This window comes from Petromyzon marinus, chromosome 12 (assembly GCF_048934315.1).
Source record: "Petromyzon marinus isolate PM22_M1 ecotype Great Lakes invasive population chromosome 12, UKy_Petmar_22M1.pri1.0, whole genome shotgun sequence".
Lineage (NCBI taxonomy): Eukaryota > Metazoa > Chordata > Hyperoartia > Petromyzontiformes > Petromyzontidae > Petromyzon > Petromyzon marinus.
Genome location: NC_133678.1, coordinates 3,782,384 through 3,797,196, shown reverse-complemented (window position 1 = coordinate 3,797,196; position 14,813 = coordinate 3,782,384). Strand labels below are relative to the sequence as shown.

Here is a 14,813-nt window from a genome sequence, read left to right as displayed (position 1 = left end):
GTTTGGCCCTCTCAATATTCACGACCATTCCTAGGCAGTCTCTCATCCAAGCACTAAGCTCAACCGTGCTTAAGATACCAAGATCTGACACGATCAAGCATGTTCCGGCTCATTACATTGGAGCAGCTATTCGTTAATGAGAATAAACAATTGATGTTAATAAACGCATTGCATAGCTTGGACCACTTTAGCAGGTGATGTTTTATTTCAGCCAGGGCATATTTTGCACTCTATCACCGCTTTTACAAGTCCCTTGATATGAGCCATTCGCACATTAAACTAAGCACTGGCACCAATCTGCTCAGGTGATACGATTGGCATCAAAAGTCATATTAAAAATGTCATAAACTCCACGGAAGATAGGAATCATTCGCACAGACACGGCTCGTGCTATCCAGGGCCAGATTAACACTGGAGCTTTAGGGTCTGCAGCCCTGAGCCTCAGATATTGAGAGGGATTCCAAGAAATAAAAGCATATAAAAAAAGAATAATATATATTGATAATATATATTTATATATTTCTTCAACACTTTTTCTCTCTCTCGCCTGTCAATTTATGTGCTATGAAGAAAGCCCATCATCCAAAATGTCATCTATTATATAGATTTACTTTTAAGGCAGTGTTTTTTTTATTAATGTGCAGAGTTTTTTTCGTTATCTGTGCTTGTGCACCACTGCCAATGCAGTATCACCATAAAATGTGTTAAATATATACTGTACTGCGCTATGGTTGAAACACATCGCTGTAGCATTAAGATAACTCCTACGCGCAAAGTGCTCGCCACAAATGAACCACAATACCTTTTCTAATGTTGCCAAGGCGGATAAACCAACACGCAAAGTCCGGTCAACCTCGCAGTCGTTTTTCACTAACCATCGAACAAAGATGGTCACCGCATCGAGCGCTTTCAGATGCGCTTCTGCGACCATCTGGAATGCTCTTCTTTCCAATATTAGGAAGCCACTGGAACTATGCACTTTTAAATCTTGATTCAAAACTCATTTCCTTAGAACTGCTTTTTGTGTTTAGTTTTGCCGTCCTTCCCCTGCACCTCTGATTAACACGGTTGGCTACGTACTGTGGGAAAGAAGTTCAACACACGTAGAATCAGACACCTCCTTTTGTCCTCTCCTCCTCTTCTCCTCCCCTCACCTCCTATCCTGGTCCCTCTGCCCCTGTCGTTAAGCTGTCCTCTTATTGTTTACATCCTCAATGATATCTCCTTGTCTGGTACTTTGATCCTGCACTGTCATTAAAAGGCATGAATAAAGCATACGAACCAAACTTAAATAACGATTCAGTTTTTGGGCCATCGGGCACGTCCAAACAATAACTACCCTGGGCCACTATCAAGCGTAAGCTGGCCCTGCTGGTAGTCACGTCACTGCATCCCATGCCACTGTGATGTGTCAACTGTGTCGTTCTATAGACCTAACAAATATGCCTCTTGTGTCAAGTCGGTGGGCAATTTGCAACCAACTATATCGTCAGTCACAAGCAGTCTGTCCTCGACCCCCCTAAGGACCCTGCCACATTGATTCACAAAAAGCTTTGCCACCCATCGACTAGCACACATTCTTGTGCTCTCTTCATCTCAAACAATCATTCACAGTCGTCAATATTGTTTGCTCCAAAGTCACTATTATTCATCAGTCACTGTCTGTCGTTAAAGCTCTTCTTTTGGTCTTCTAATTAACAGATATGCATCCGTCGTGCCAAGTACATAAAGTTAGTGCAATTTGGTGGAAGTAGGCAGAAAGAGAGACGTGGAGAAATTATCGTAAATATATTGTGGAATGCAGTGGATAAATTCTGCACGCGTCCCGTTTATTTGTAATTAATGTACAAATATAGTTTTGAATCAAAAAATCTCAAGGAATTATAATCTGATAAAAACAACCCCTAGAGAAACATAATTTCTGCACACATGGCATCACACCTAATTTATGTGGTGGAATATATTTTTTTAAAAGAAATGTATAATAAAGGGTGGCCCAAAAGTCAGGACACACACGGTTATTTTTATATTTTTTTTACAAAATTTAACAAATGTTCTAACTGCCTTCCACTAACATGAATGCATGCATGAATTCTTATTTTGAAATGAATGTAGGACTTTTAAAAGACTACAGGTGTAATTATTGAACGTTCATCAATTACGTTTTGTCGTCAAATTGTATTCCGGGTTCTCGGTGGAGTTTTGTAAACGACGGATTTGAAGTGACGCCACAGGAAGAAGAACACTTGACATTCATAATGACAACTGATAATATATTAACGTAAAACAATTCCAATGTTTTCATGGCAGTGTTAAAGTAAATGAAATAACCCCATGTATGCTGACTTTTGGGCCACCCTGTTAATTTCTTTTAAAATGATTTGTAACCGTGAGAACTTCAGTGCACAGTATTGCATTTGGACATAAAGTTCCTATTTGACCTCGTGTAGTGTGACTGTCATGCCCATAGAACATGACTGGCTAGTCATCAGTGTAAGCGTGTCTGCTTTTAGTTTTTGTTTGTTGACCTTCACCCGCACATCCAATTAGCACGATTTGCTACGAAAGAAGTTCAACAAACGTACGTAAGAGGACGTTTACCTTGACACACTTGAGGTCACACTGCTGCTATGTTCAAACATGACTAACAATGCTAATTTCCAATCATAATAACCATAATTACCCACCTTGCCAAGTTGCATTATTAATTTCATTATTTAAAAGCTACACTTAAAAAAATATAAGCTTTTGACAAATACACTACACAATTTCCAGAGACATTTGTTATAAGTCTCTTCTGAGAATCCCTTCACCTTTGTTTAACCATTGCTCTTAAACATTTTATACACCCACAGAGGAGCACTGGAGATAAATAATTTGCTACAAGATGCATGCATTTATGATTAAGAACGTAATAATTAAAAGCATTTATCTAACTTAATATGGGCACATATATAGAAGAAACATAAAAATATGCACTGTGATGATTTAGTTCCTTTCAAAGAGTTATTCAGTATTTGAATATAAATAAGCACATCATTGACCCATGGGTTTTATTGCATAATAACTAAAGTTAATGCTTTGTTTTGCCTTTTCTCATAATTATAATTAAAAGAGACACCTACAAGCGACATAAAAAACACTGAAAAACCAGCTGTTATATTTTCCACACGTACATTTATTTTGAAAATAGTTCAGGTAGATTCAGACAAAACCTAAATGGCAACCCATATTGGCTCTGTGCATGCCAGTTTAATGCTTACTTTGGGAGTCGTATGGGAAATTGCCTCCTAAGCCACAAGTTGCAATCTTCTTTTCAAGACAAAGCTCACAGAAAAAGGCCACGTGTATTACTCCCACAACTTATGCCTACCATAAAATAAGAGCTTCCCATTAAATATCCCAGCAATAAATTCACTGAAAGCTGTAAAATATAACTCAAGGCACACAAAATAACTCGAAACTTTCCACTTGAAAACATGCAATTTTTAGCAACGCAAAAAAACGTATATTTTCGTGGAATACAAAATGCATCATCTCCATCCAGATATAATTTTAAAATGAGAGTGACAATCCATAAAAAAGCTCACCCGAACATTTGTGATTTCACAAATTGATTTTAGATGCTGCCATGATGCAATGGTTATCACGCTGGACCTGTAATCCAGAGGTCGATTCGATCTCCCGGGGCGTGGGCAAGTTCTTAAAGTCCCCCCCCACCTCTGTCCACCCAGCAGTATAAATAGGTACACCACAGTTAGTCAGTTCCCAGGTGAGGAAAAATGCGTGTAATGGAAGAATAGACCAAACGATCCTCTAGTGTGGCTCTCTAGGCCCTCCTCAGGTGGAGAATGTGCCACCAGCAGTAACACAAGCAAGCAATTGCTGGGCTGCACCTTTACCACATTCCTTTCAACCATGTAAACAGAGCGCCTCAATGGATGTTGGGTCACGTGGGAATTTGAAGGACGTTTCGTTTTCCCGCCACCTTGTTGCAACACGAGCTCAATGACAAAACAAACAAAAGACACATCGTTGCGCCTCCAGCTTTACCTGTGCACAGCAAGGCGGCATCGCAGCCGCGCAGCTGGCTCAAGGACCCACTGCGGCGGCCGGCACCTTCCCAGCCCTTTGCACCCCTCGTCGTGCTTTTGCATTGTTTGTTGTAACGTTCTGACCTGCCGTGCCCACCTACTGGCCATCGGTGAAAAAAAAAAGAGCTTCACAGGCCATCGGATTCCTCCAGCCTAAGTAAAGAATTGTGATTCTGACACGTGGCGCAGGGAGAGAAGCGCGCCTGGCGGCCCTGGCTGCGCGACACGGAGCGGAGGCCCCGCTCGGCCCACAGCTCCAGCTCCCTCCCGGGGGAGCTGCAGCCGGGGGCTCTGCTCCCAGCAGCAGCCAACAAACCCCACCATGGCAACCACTACCCTCTGCAGCAGCAGCAGCAGCAGCAGCAGCGGCAACTCTCAATGTGTAAGTTCAGCCAACTATATTTGAGGGTTGTTAAAATATTTAACGTGACATAACCAGACGATTGATGTACACTACCGCGCAGATTTTCGCGGTTGTGCTGCGCAGCCCTCCGATGCGGTTTTGTTTTGTTTAATCCGGTTGAACCGCGCGTTGTTCGGCACGGTGTCCAATGTTTTGCTCCACGCATGGAGCCAAATGCAGCTGCACTCAATTTCCGAGCTCAGCAAACAATATTTAAAAGATTAAAACGAGATATATATTCTTGGTTCTTTCGGTAGAGTCACGTAGAAGGGAAACAAACAATAAAATAATAAAAATATAAAACAATAAAATTCTCACGACGTTTCGACTGCAACACATCATCAGGTGTGAAAACCACAGCAAGAACATTTTCATCATCAGGTGTGAAAACCACATCAAGAAAATTTTCTTGCTGTGGTTTTCACACCTGATGATAATTGCTTGTGTTGCAGTCGAAACGTCGTGAGAATTTTATTGTTTTATATTTTTATTATTTTATTGTTCCCCTTCTACGTGACTTTACAGAAAGAACAAAGAATATGAATCCCTGCAGTCACGAAAGCTTTAAATGAAGACATATATAACTGCGTAGGTTTTTTGCGGTTGTGCTATTTAGCTCTCTGGTGCTCCCAGCATGCGCAGCAAAATGTCCAACATCATGCTGAGCAACACGCGGTACAACCTGAAAGCCCATCGAGAGAGATAAAGCGTATTGATAAATGTCAACACGTCTCAATCACATGATCGCCGACCTTCTCAAGATCTCCTAATATCAAGACCCGCCACGTTGTCCCACAGCGCAGTCTTCACCAATTATTATCAGAATATTTGTGAAGGCAGAAATGTGGGCTGCGGTGGGCCAGCGCTGGAGGTTTTGCACATTTTGTGTTGTGAACTCCTTTGTGGCTGAGGACCCCCTGTGGATCATGCTGGAGTGGTTCACAAAACCCCCATATCGATCCACAGACGTTTGGTTGAAAACCAATATTTTGAAGTGACCTTTATTTACAAATGTGAGTTTTAGGTTTTATTTCTGATGCGGTCTCTGTTCAACCTTAATTATTAAGGTAATTATCGAGATTATCGAGCTGTGTGTGAGAAAAAAACATGCCACGAAAGGTGTGGTGAAATACAATTGGTTGCCAGCATCAGGCGTGACCGACTGCAGAAGGACGAGTTACCTGATCGTGATCCCATTGCAGGAATTTGATCCCAGCTGCCGTCTGTGTCTTTGATGCCAGATCGCAGTGAGTGAGTGTGATGTGCAGTGTAGCCTGATTCCCATCGGCCTGAAATGGAAAATAGGCGAACTTGAAAAAAAACCCACCAGTCTTGTAAAGGGACAATTAGTGAGGAAGCAATGCAAGTGCATGTGTATATATACACACATACTAGATATATTTTGTATTAAAATTACATTTTAATGCGAACTTAATTGGATTAAGTGTGAAAAATAAACTTGAAATTTTGAATTAATATGGTTTAAATTCAGATTTATGTCAGACTAATTTATTGTGTGTGGATGTGTCACCTAAGTGGCTAATCGTTAAATGGTATTAATTACTGTAATTTGTCTTCTCATTCATTTAAATAATTAGTACAATACAAAAACACATTTTGTCAAAAGCCATCAAAAAACACATTTTCTTTAGTAAATTAATATTTTGTCATTGTTCGAGGTAGACTATTGCCAATTTTTATATTATATATAAAAAAATCACGACCAAAATTAAACCGTTGATTTTTCACCAATTTGCTTTCGCTGATTTTTCATTACTGGGGTCTGACCCACAATTTCAACGGGCCTTTCACGACATAACCTCATGAGATACAAGACAGAAATTAGATGGCACGTATTTGCCACTCATATGAATATTCGCACGAGTGCGCTGGCCTTGATTTTGTAACCGCGAATCCAACAAAAAAAAATGTGGTTAACGGCACAAAGCGCCAGGAGGCAGCTGACCTGACGGCGAATGAGCTGATAAGCTGCGCCTCCAGGAGGAGAGGATTACCGCGTCACGCTCAGAGCTACTTACTGTCACAACTGTGGCGATTGCACTCGCGCCACTCCTCGCTTAATCCACTACAGGTCCGCCCACGCTCCCACACATTCTCCCATTGGCACGGCCCACTGCATGCCCGGCTCCGCATCTGCAGCCCACCGCCGCACGGCTCCGAGCAGCTGCCCCACGAAGACCACGGCACTGCAATCGGAACACACGGCGCACTGCTGATGACGGTGATGACGGTGATGACGATGGTGGCATTGGCTCCGCAGAAAGCTAAGGGTCCCTGGAGAAAGGGCATCAGCAAACCAATTGACTTGCGGTGCTCAGGAATTGCCCGTACTGTGAGATGAGATGTGTGGTGCTCCATCAACAGGTATACCCATGTTAGAAAACCATGTGTTATGTATTACATCTAACGCAATGGTAATAATATTTTTATGTAACAGGTGTGTTTTTAATGTGCGTTTTAAATACTGTAAGGGCACATGTGCCTTTTTACATTCAAATTTATTATACCGAATTATTGAGAATTTGCTTTGACAAAAAAACATTTCCCACAGGCCACATTGTGCCCAAAAAAATGACAATAAGTGTGCTATATATATTTCCTGTACAATTTGAAGTGAACGCTTGCATGCTTTATATACTGACAGGGCATGGCAATGTACTCCAAATGAAAATGTATTGCCCTGTTATTGAGGTAAGAATTCATTTCAATAATAAACTGGCAAGATGCAACAGCATGCCATGCAAGAAAATAAATGATTACTTTTCAAGTACAAATATTCCCATTATTAAACGATATTGGGAGCCTCTCATAGCAAGCAAACGTACCATGCAATATAGTTTCCTCATCTAAGCCGCGTGTGCTTATATAAAAAAAAAACACTAAGAGCCATCACTTCCTCGCTCCTAATACCAATTACTTCCAACACTTTTCTCCCGTAAACGTCGGTGAAGATGTAGGTCAGTCCGTAATCAATTATAACAAATGAAAGCAGTTATCACAGCCCAAAGGGAGGCACTGTTGGGCAGAAATTGTGCAATATACTGTACTGCCAACTGCTTCCTCCTGCCAAGACAAACGCAGTTATTTCCCTCTCTGTAACTATGCCTTGTAGAGACTGCGTAAGTACACAAGCCAAACGCGTGTTCTAATTACGGCTCCATTCGGTGCATTACCTGACTGCCAGTAAGATTATGTACAGAGAGCCAGAGCGCATTTTGCATGACCAAGAATGAATCGTGAAAAAAATGCGGCTTTGCTCAAATTTGCCATTGAGCGCACCGGCTCTTTGAATGGCACCATCGGCACAAGCGTGCAATGCGGGCCCATTCATTACGGTCATGGCTATTAAAAAAAAAGTTTCAAGAGACGATGTACCACACTCTGTAACCTATGCCACAAATCATAAGATCGTTCCGATTGCCACATGCTGCTTAATAATATGACTGCAGTTCCAACACTACAATTGCAGTGACTACACTTTTGTCCGTACCCTGCACTCAATGCTTAAGTGATGCAATGCATCATTTGTTGCACGAGACAATCTGCTTTACACGGGGAAACGTCTTTTACTCACTGGCACTGCAACATGTTACGTATATGTTGATAACTGATGGATGTTATTGCTGCACAAACATAAATGTGGCAGCAGATTCATGGTGAAATGTCACTTAAACCACCCCCAATATTATTAAAATATTCATGATGTGCAGCCTCTGAGTAATACAAGGGTGAGAGATCACCGAGCCACTTCATTTACCGGACACTTATCCATGAGAGGAAAGCCACTTTCAAATAAAGTACAATTTAAATTTCCGTGGGATATACAGAAGCATCACATGACACCATAGCTGGGCACTGCATAATTACACACTTTTAAGACATGTCAGGGGTGGAAATTTCGCATAGCCCTGCAGTGTTAGGTCAAACGGATCTGTAATTTTTTTTTTTACCACAAATGCTTAAAAATGTTCTAAGAATGTTCTTGCAGTGCATGCACTTTTTTAATATATATAAAACCCGATTGCTGTGCACAATACCCATGACACAATAAAATACGTAATACAAATGCCAGATTTGGGATGCCGTTAGATTCGGATGGTCATTTAAATCGGCCGTTATAAAATATTCCCTCCCTCATTTGCATCTCAATTTGGAATTTCACTGAAACGTGCGCGTCACTTATTGTCATTAGGCGTCTGTGCGTGAACCGAAAGCCAGACTCGCAGATTTACGATTCCCTCCCCTCCATTATCAGCGTGCCAATGATATTTTGTTTTTAATAACTTAGCTGAAACACACACACACACGTGTCTAGCTACAGTTATTGCACAGCGACGCGCTGACCCGAGTCTCCCGCGTTGGGTCTTTGATAAGATTTAATGTTTAGAATCGCGCAACGTGGGCGCAATGGACAAACCTCTCATATATCAAGCGCATGTCTTTTTTTTTCAGAGCGCCCGTTGAACAGTCTACCCCTGGTAAATCGTTTATCTAAAACTCCCGAGCAAATCCCCTGGGAAAGATACTATCTGAATTCTATTACAGCATCTCATAAGCAGCCCCACCTGATAACGACGACGCCTTATCGCAGTCGTGCGCCACGAAAAGCAGGTGCCTGGAGCCGGCCCCTTCGCTCCTCCCGTTGCAGGGCCCAGAGTCGAGGCCAATGCCCTCCTCGTCCGATCGAGGGGCAAGGCAAGAGCAGGGAGACTTGTCCACCGCGCAATGACCCCTGGGGTTCTCGGTACACCAGCAGCTCGCGAGCCAGTCGCAGAAGAGGCGGCAAGCGTCGACGTTCGCCCCGCTTTTATCCATCACGATGTAATCCACCGAAATCCAGTTGTTGGATGGCGACGACGACGACGATTGTGTCGAGAGGGCTCCGGAGAGCGACGGCCGATTGCCCCGCGCCTCCTCATGAGTGCACTGCAGCTTCACGTACTTTCTCTCGCTCTGCATGAAAGTTACGCGGCCGCCAGAGTCGCACACATCCAAGAACGCGTCTTCCGTCTCCTCCTCCTCCACCACCTCCTCCTCCTCCGCTACGGCGGGGGTGCCTCGAGCGTCGTACGCGTGCGCCCCGAGCTTGTATTCCGCGCAGGAGCCGTTCCCTTTGGTAAACCTGAGCAGCAGCACGTGGCTCCCGGGGTCCGGGTTCACCACCAGCCTGCTGCAGCACGCGGACGCGTTGCGCGGCGCGCCTTGCGCTCCACCGAACGCGAAGCGCCCCATGAAGACCCCCTCGGCTCGCGTCTCGGCGCCGCAGAGTCCCGAGGCCAGGCACGCGAGACGACACGACACGCAGGCGGCCAGAAGCAAGCGGAGCACTCGAGGGGACGGCATCGTCCTCCGCCGCGGGGCCACGCAGGGTGCTGCTGCGACGCCAGCGGTGGCGGTGGCAGTGGCGGGGGAGTCGCGGTGGGCCGGGGGGGGCAGGAGGAGGAGGAGGGTCGCGCAGTCGATGCCACAGCGGAAACTCGCACTCCCGCGCCGCTGTTAGCCGATCACGCCCGGCTCCTCCTTCTGCTGTAAGCGAGAGATGAACTGTGGTGGTGGTGGCGGTGGTGGTGGCGGCAGTAGCATCAGAGGCGGCGGTGGCGGCGTCTCGAGCGGACGGGACCCCCCCGGACCCGCCCGCTGGGGCATTATTCCCATGCAGTGCGGCGCGGAACGAACGGGAGCCGCGCGCGCAAAACAACAACAAGAGGAGGAGGAGGAAGAGGAATAAGAAAGCTGCCACGGGAGCGCTTCAGGCACCCGACTGCACTTTATCCGACTAGCCCGGCTAACCGCTCGGCTCAAGCTCGCCTTTATCCCGTTAATCGCGTTATGTCTCTTGCGTGATTAATGCGTTATATCTAACTTGTGTGCGCAAACCTTTACTTTTGTCCATCGCCCCGTTAATTCGTCTTAACGCGCCGGGGTTAACAGTTTACGGCGCTCGAATCCCTTTTTTTACGCATGTTTACGCATCATCATCATCGTCGTCGTTATTATTATTGTCGTCACTACGACGCAACCCACCGTGCTGTTAAATCGCAACGAACACGCCGACCAACGACGAGACGGCTTCGCGGGCGAGGAGCGCGAATCGAATTGAGACAAAATAAATGTCACGGTGGGAGCAGAGAAGACGACACACACGCACACACACACACAAAAACACAACCCCACACCCGTAGCGCGGCATTAGAGTCCCCTCTTACATTTTTTAACCCCCACCACCTCCTACCCCCCCCTCCCCTCCCTCTGTTCCCCGGTCGCCTTCGTCTCTCCCCTAGCGAGGCTGAGGCCGGACGCGTGCGCGGTGCGCGGCGCAGTTGAACAGGCGGCGCGCGACCGCGATGATAATCGGCGCTGTCTAAAAGTGGAGAATCTGCGCTCCCTCGCGTTACGAGTCTCCCCACACACACATCCTCTCCCTTGCCCTCTCCCCCCCCACACATCCTCTCCCTCTCCCTTGCTCTCCACCCCCCCTCCACCGCCCTGTGTCTCTCTCTGCACTCCGCAAGCGAAGTCGAAAAGCCGAACGGATTTTGATCAAATGGCTCCACCTCGTGGCAATGGTCGGGAACGGACGGTTCGGGCAACGGTCCCGTGCCCCTTTTTTTGTTTTGTTGGTGTTGAATATTTTGTGTGTGTGTGTGTATGCGTGCGTGCGCCTGTTCGCGGAGGAGTTGCAAGAGGAGGAGATGGTGAAGGGTTTTTTTTTTTAAACTATAAAACGGTCTGGTGCCGCTGCAACTGCATCACGAAACACATTACGGGGTTCACGCAGCCAAAGTAGCGTTGTATTAATGGGACGCTCCGCGTAAATATCGGACGCAATCATTCCCATGCTCTGCCGGACTCTACCCCGTCACGTAAGTTGCACTCGCCAAATATATAGCCGCATTGCTGCATTTTTGTGACCGGTTTTTTTTGGTTTCGAAATTTTATTTCGCAGTAACATCTCTCAAATTGGTTTTGAACGCAGGCGATCGATTAACTTTCTCCAATTGCCCACCGTGTTTCTGCGTGTGCGCTTGTTTTTATTTGTGTTTACGTGCTGCGTTTTCATTCGCACTAACAGAATAGCATTCACGATTTGCCAGCAGTGTCCTGGCTTCTCAGTGATGCTGAACCGCATAGCCCCAAAAGGGCTCGCCAATTTGGAACCGTATAGAGAGGCGCGCGTTCATATACAGACACCCTGGGGCTGGTGAACTGTATCTTGGCAGGGCTTAGCTTCGACTGTAAAATCTCATTGCTAAAGGGAGATGCCGCTTCCTTCTCTCTCTCTCTCTCTGGAGGTAGGTGATAACGTGCGGGGATGTGGGTGGAGTAGCCCGTTCCTGTAACCTCCACGCAGCGCTGGATAAAAGCTGAAATCATTTCCTCTCCCTATGTGGCAACTGCGACTTCAATACGGCATGTCGAATCGATCGATTGGACACGAATAAACCGGATCGAAAAATGTCACCGGCGACAATGACTTATAACAATCATAATATTATTGCACGAGTTGCTGGTCCGTTTAAAGCTTTTTGTTTGTTTATTAATCTCCGATTAAAAGTCGCCCCCCCCTCCCCCAATCGCATTTCGCCCGTCTCTAGCTCGGCCTCACTGCGGTCATGCCGCGTTTAGCACTGACGACAGATCGGAGCAAACGCGATTGCAATTTGCACTCCAACTAAGGATTACCACCGTTTAAACAACAACAACAACAAACACACAATATCAAGTCGAATAACACTGGTCGGTTTCAGAACCACGCAAAACACGCGTCGGCTTGTGAGATGCATGCAACTGGACCACGATTACACTCCGGCAGGAATGTGCGCAGCTTGAATTTTTTTTTGATGCAGCCTTTTATGAATGTTCCTTTTTTTTCCCCCACCCCACCCCACCACCACTTTCTATGCGAGGGCCGTGAGCCCTTTCCATTGTGCGCGCCGAGGCACCCAATGGCAACGAATCCCACTCCTTGAGGCAGAGAGCGCCTTGGTGCCCAGCGTGTATCTCGCCTACACCCGGACTAATGTCTCGCATTCAGTGACACCGCGTCTTGTGTGCGTGGTTTACAATCGAGTCTGACACGCGCTAGCGTTTTGCTCTCCAAACACCCAAAACAGAACGCGCTACGGAAAATTAACATCGACCTTTTAATTCTTGGAAATGAGCATACGAATGCTGCCCCCTCCCCCCACATCCAAAACCCTCCACACCCAACGATGAATTAGTTAATAATCGCAGGAAGCGCGGCTGCTAAATGGTGAACGTTTTAAAGCAGCTGAGATGGGTTGTGTGTAACGGTTGCGTTGTAAGCTCACATGCAGCGAAGATTCGATCCGTAAACGAGTTGCTGCGTCGTAAGCATTTAGCGATCATTTCCTTGGTCCGCGCGACGCAGCGCGTTTATTTCTGTCATCCGTGAGCATCACGCACCTTTATCGCCTCTCCATCGGCTACACACCCGTCAGTTTAACACGTCTATTATGTAGTGGACATAATTATGGGCTCAGCTTAAAGTGATTACATACCCCCCCCCCTCCACCCCCCTTGCAACGAAAGTCGCTGCACTGCGATTTTTTTTATTCCATCAACAACAACAAAAACGACACGTCGAAAGTAAACACTGAGTGGCTTTAAACAGAATATCGCTGATATGTCGGAGCAAAAACATGTGATGTGTGTACGTGTTGGGTTCCCGCAGACGCACGCCATGGGTGCACGGGTCATGTTCCATACACGTTTCCAGCCGGGGAACGCTAATCGAATTACAGTGACAGCTATAATTGTCTACTTACCGTCTTCGTGGCCGAGGCTAGAATGTAAAACAGCCCATTTAGTGAGGAGTCTGGGACGCTGGCGCTTGAATGAGTAATTACAAGAGCAGGGCTCGGCAGCAGAGAGAGAGAGAGAAAAAAACCACAACAAAAAATCCCACCACAGTCCACCACCCCTCCCCTCCTCCTCTTTCGTTGGGCTGGTTGGCTCCTCGCTCGCTCCCTCGCTCGCTCCTCTTTCTCCAGCTCCCGCACTCTTCTCGGACAGCCCCCCACGCTCCCTCTTCTCCGCCACCCAAAACAAAATAAATCCTCTCAACTCCCCACCCACCCACCCCACTCTCTCCACACACCCCTCCTTCCTCACGCCCAGCCAACCCGCACCCCGACGCCACAGCCCGGTCGGAGGCGAGGGACCTCGCCGCTCACCCCCCGCGACAAAACGAACGATGGGCGCTGCTCCGTCAACTCCGGCCCCTCCAGGACACGAGCGCAGCGACGCTGCGCGTGCTGCGGGTCTCGGAGCTCGCTGCCCGGCGCAACACCAAGAGCCGCCGCCGCCGCCACCATCGTCTTAGCTCGGGCTTGCGCAAAGGGGCGCCCGCTCGCTGCTCCCGAGGGCTGCTCCGATTGGAGCTGTCGGGAAAAGGAGGTCGGTTGCGGGGGGGGTGGAGTTGGGGGGGGGATGAGTTGAGGGAGTGCAGGATGGTGGGGTGGGGGTGGAGGTTGGGGGGATGTTGGATCGCGGAGGAGCGCGCGCGCTTCGAGGGGAGGGGGAAGGTGTCCACCTTCTGGAGTCCGCGAGGGTCGAGTCCTTAAAGCGGACGCAGATGCAACAGCAGTAGCAACAACAGCAGTAGCAACAGCAGTAGCAGTCGTAGCAGCAGTAGTAGCAGTAGCAACAGCAGCAGTAGCAGCAGCAGTAGCAACAGCAGCAGCAGCAGTAGTAGCAACAGCAGCAGTAGCAACAGCAGCAGTAGCAACAGCAGTAGCAACAGCAGTAGCAGCAGTCGTAGCAGCAGTAGCAGCAGTAGCAAAAGCAGCAGCAGTAGCAACAACAGCAGTAGCAGCAGTAGCAACAGCAGTAGCAGCAGTCGTAGCAGCAGTAGCAAAAGCAGCAGCAGTAGCAACAGCAGTAGTAGCAGTAGCAGCAGCAGTAGTAGCAGCAGCAGCAGCACACACCACGAGAGCCCACACCCCTCGGCAGCTCGCGACGGCGGTCCCAGCAGCAGTGGATGGATGCAGCAGGGTTTTTTTGCGTCTCGAGATTTACTATTTTACTGTGCTGGCTGAGTTACATCTTCCAAACATTGCTACTGCTGTCACATGCTTCATAATTGAAAGGCTATTGTTTTACCATACTGTGTCTTGTAACTTACGTTACGAAACGGCCGATGTTTATGTTTGTTGATTTATATATTGCAATATATTATACAGAACTATATATTATCATTATTATTATTCGCGTGTTGGGCACGCAAGCCTATTGTGTGGATCCGTGGAGTCTCCTTCCCTTTCGTAGCAAAG

At 47.0% G+C, this 14,813-nt stretch overlaps 1 protein-coding gene across 4 annotated transcripts in view; it reads right to left on the bottom strand.

Moving 5' to 3' along the window:
• The window catches only part of LOC116941663 (adhesion G protein-coupled receptor B3-like), a 71,199-nt gene extending 57,607 nt beyond the window's left edge, over positions 1-13,592 (bottom strand). For 2 of the 4 annotated variants that reach the window (XM_032952971.2, XM_032952975.2), the window contains exons 1-3: positions 9,084-10,922; positions 6,537-6,704; positions 5,679-5,786 (exon numbers count right to left, since the gene is read on the bottom strand). In XM_032952971.2, the coding sequence (XP_032808862.2) occupies positions 5,679-5,786; positions 6,537-6,704; positions 9,084-9,861 (1,054 nt within the window). In that variant the 5' untranslated portion in view covers positions 9,862-10,922. Of the gene's footprint in view, positions 1-5,678; positions 5,787-6,536; positions 6,705-9,083; positions 10,923-13,307 lie in introns of those variants that run through there. The other 2 variants (XM_032952972.2, XM_032952974.2) reach the window with 2 other exon arrangements.
• Between the last annotated feature and the right edge of the window lie 1,221 nt (positions 13,593-14,813).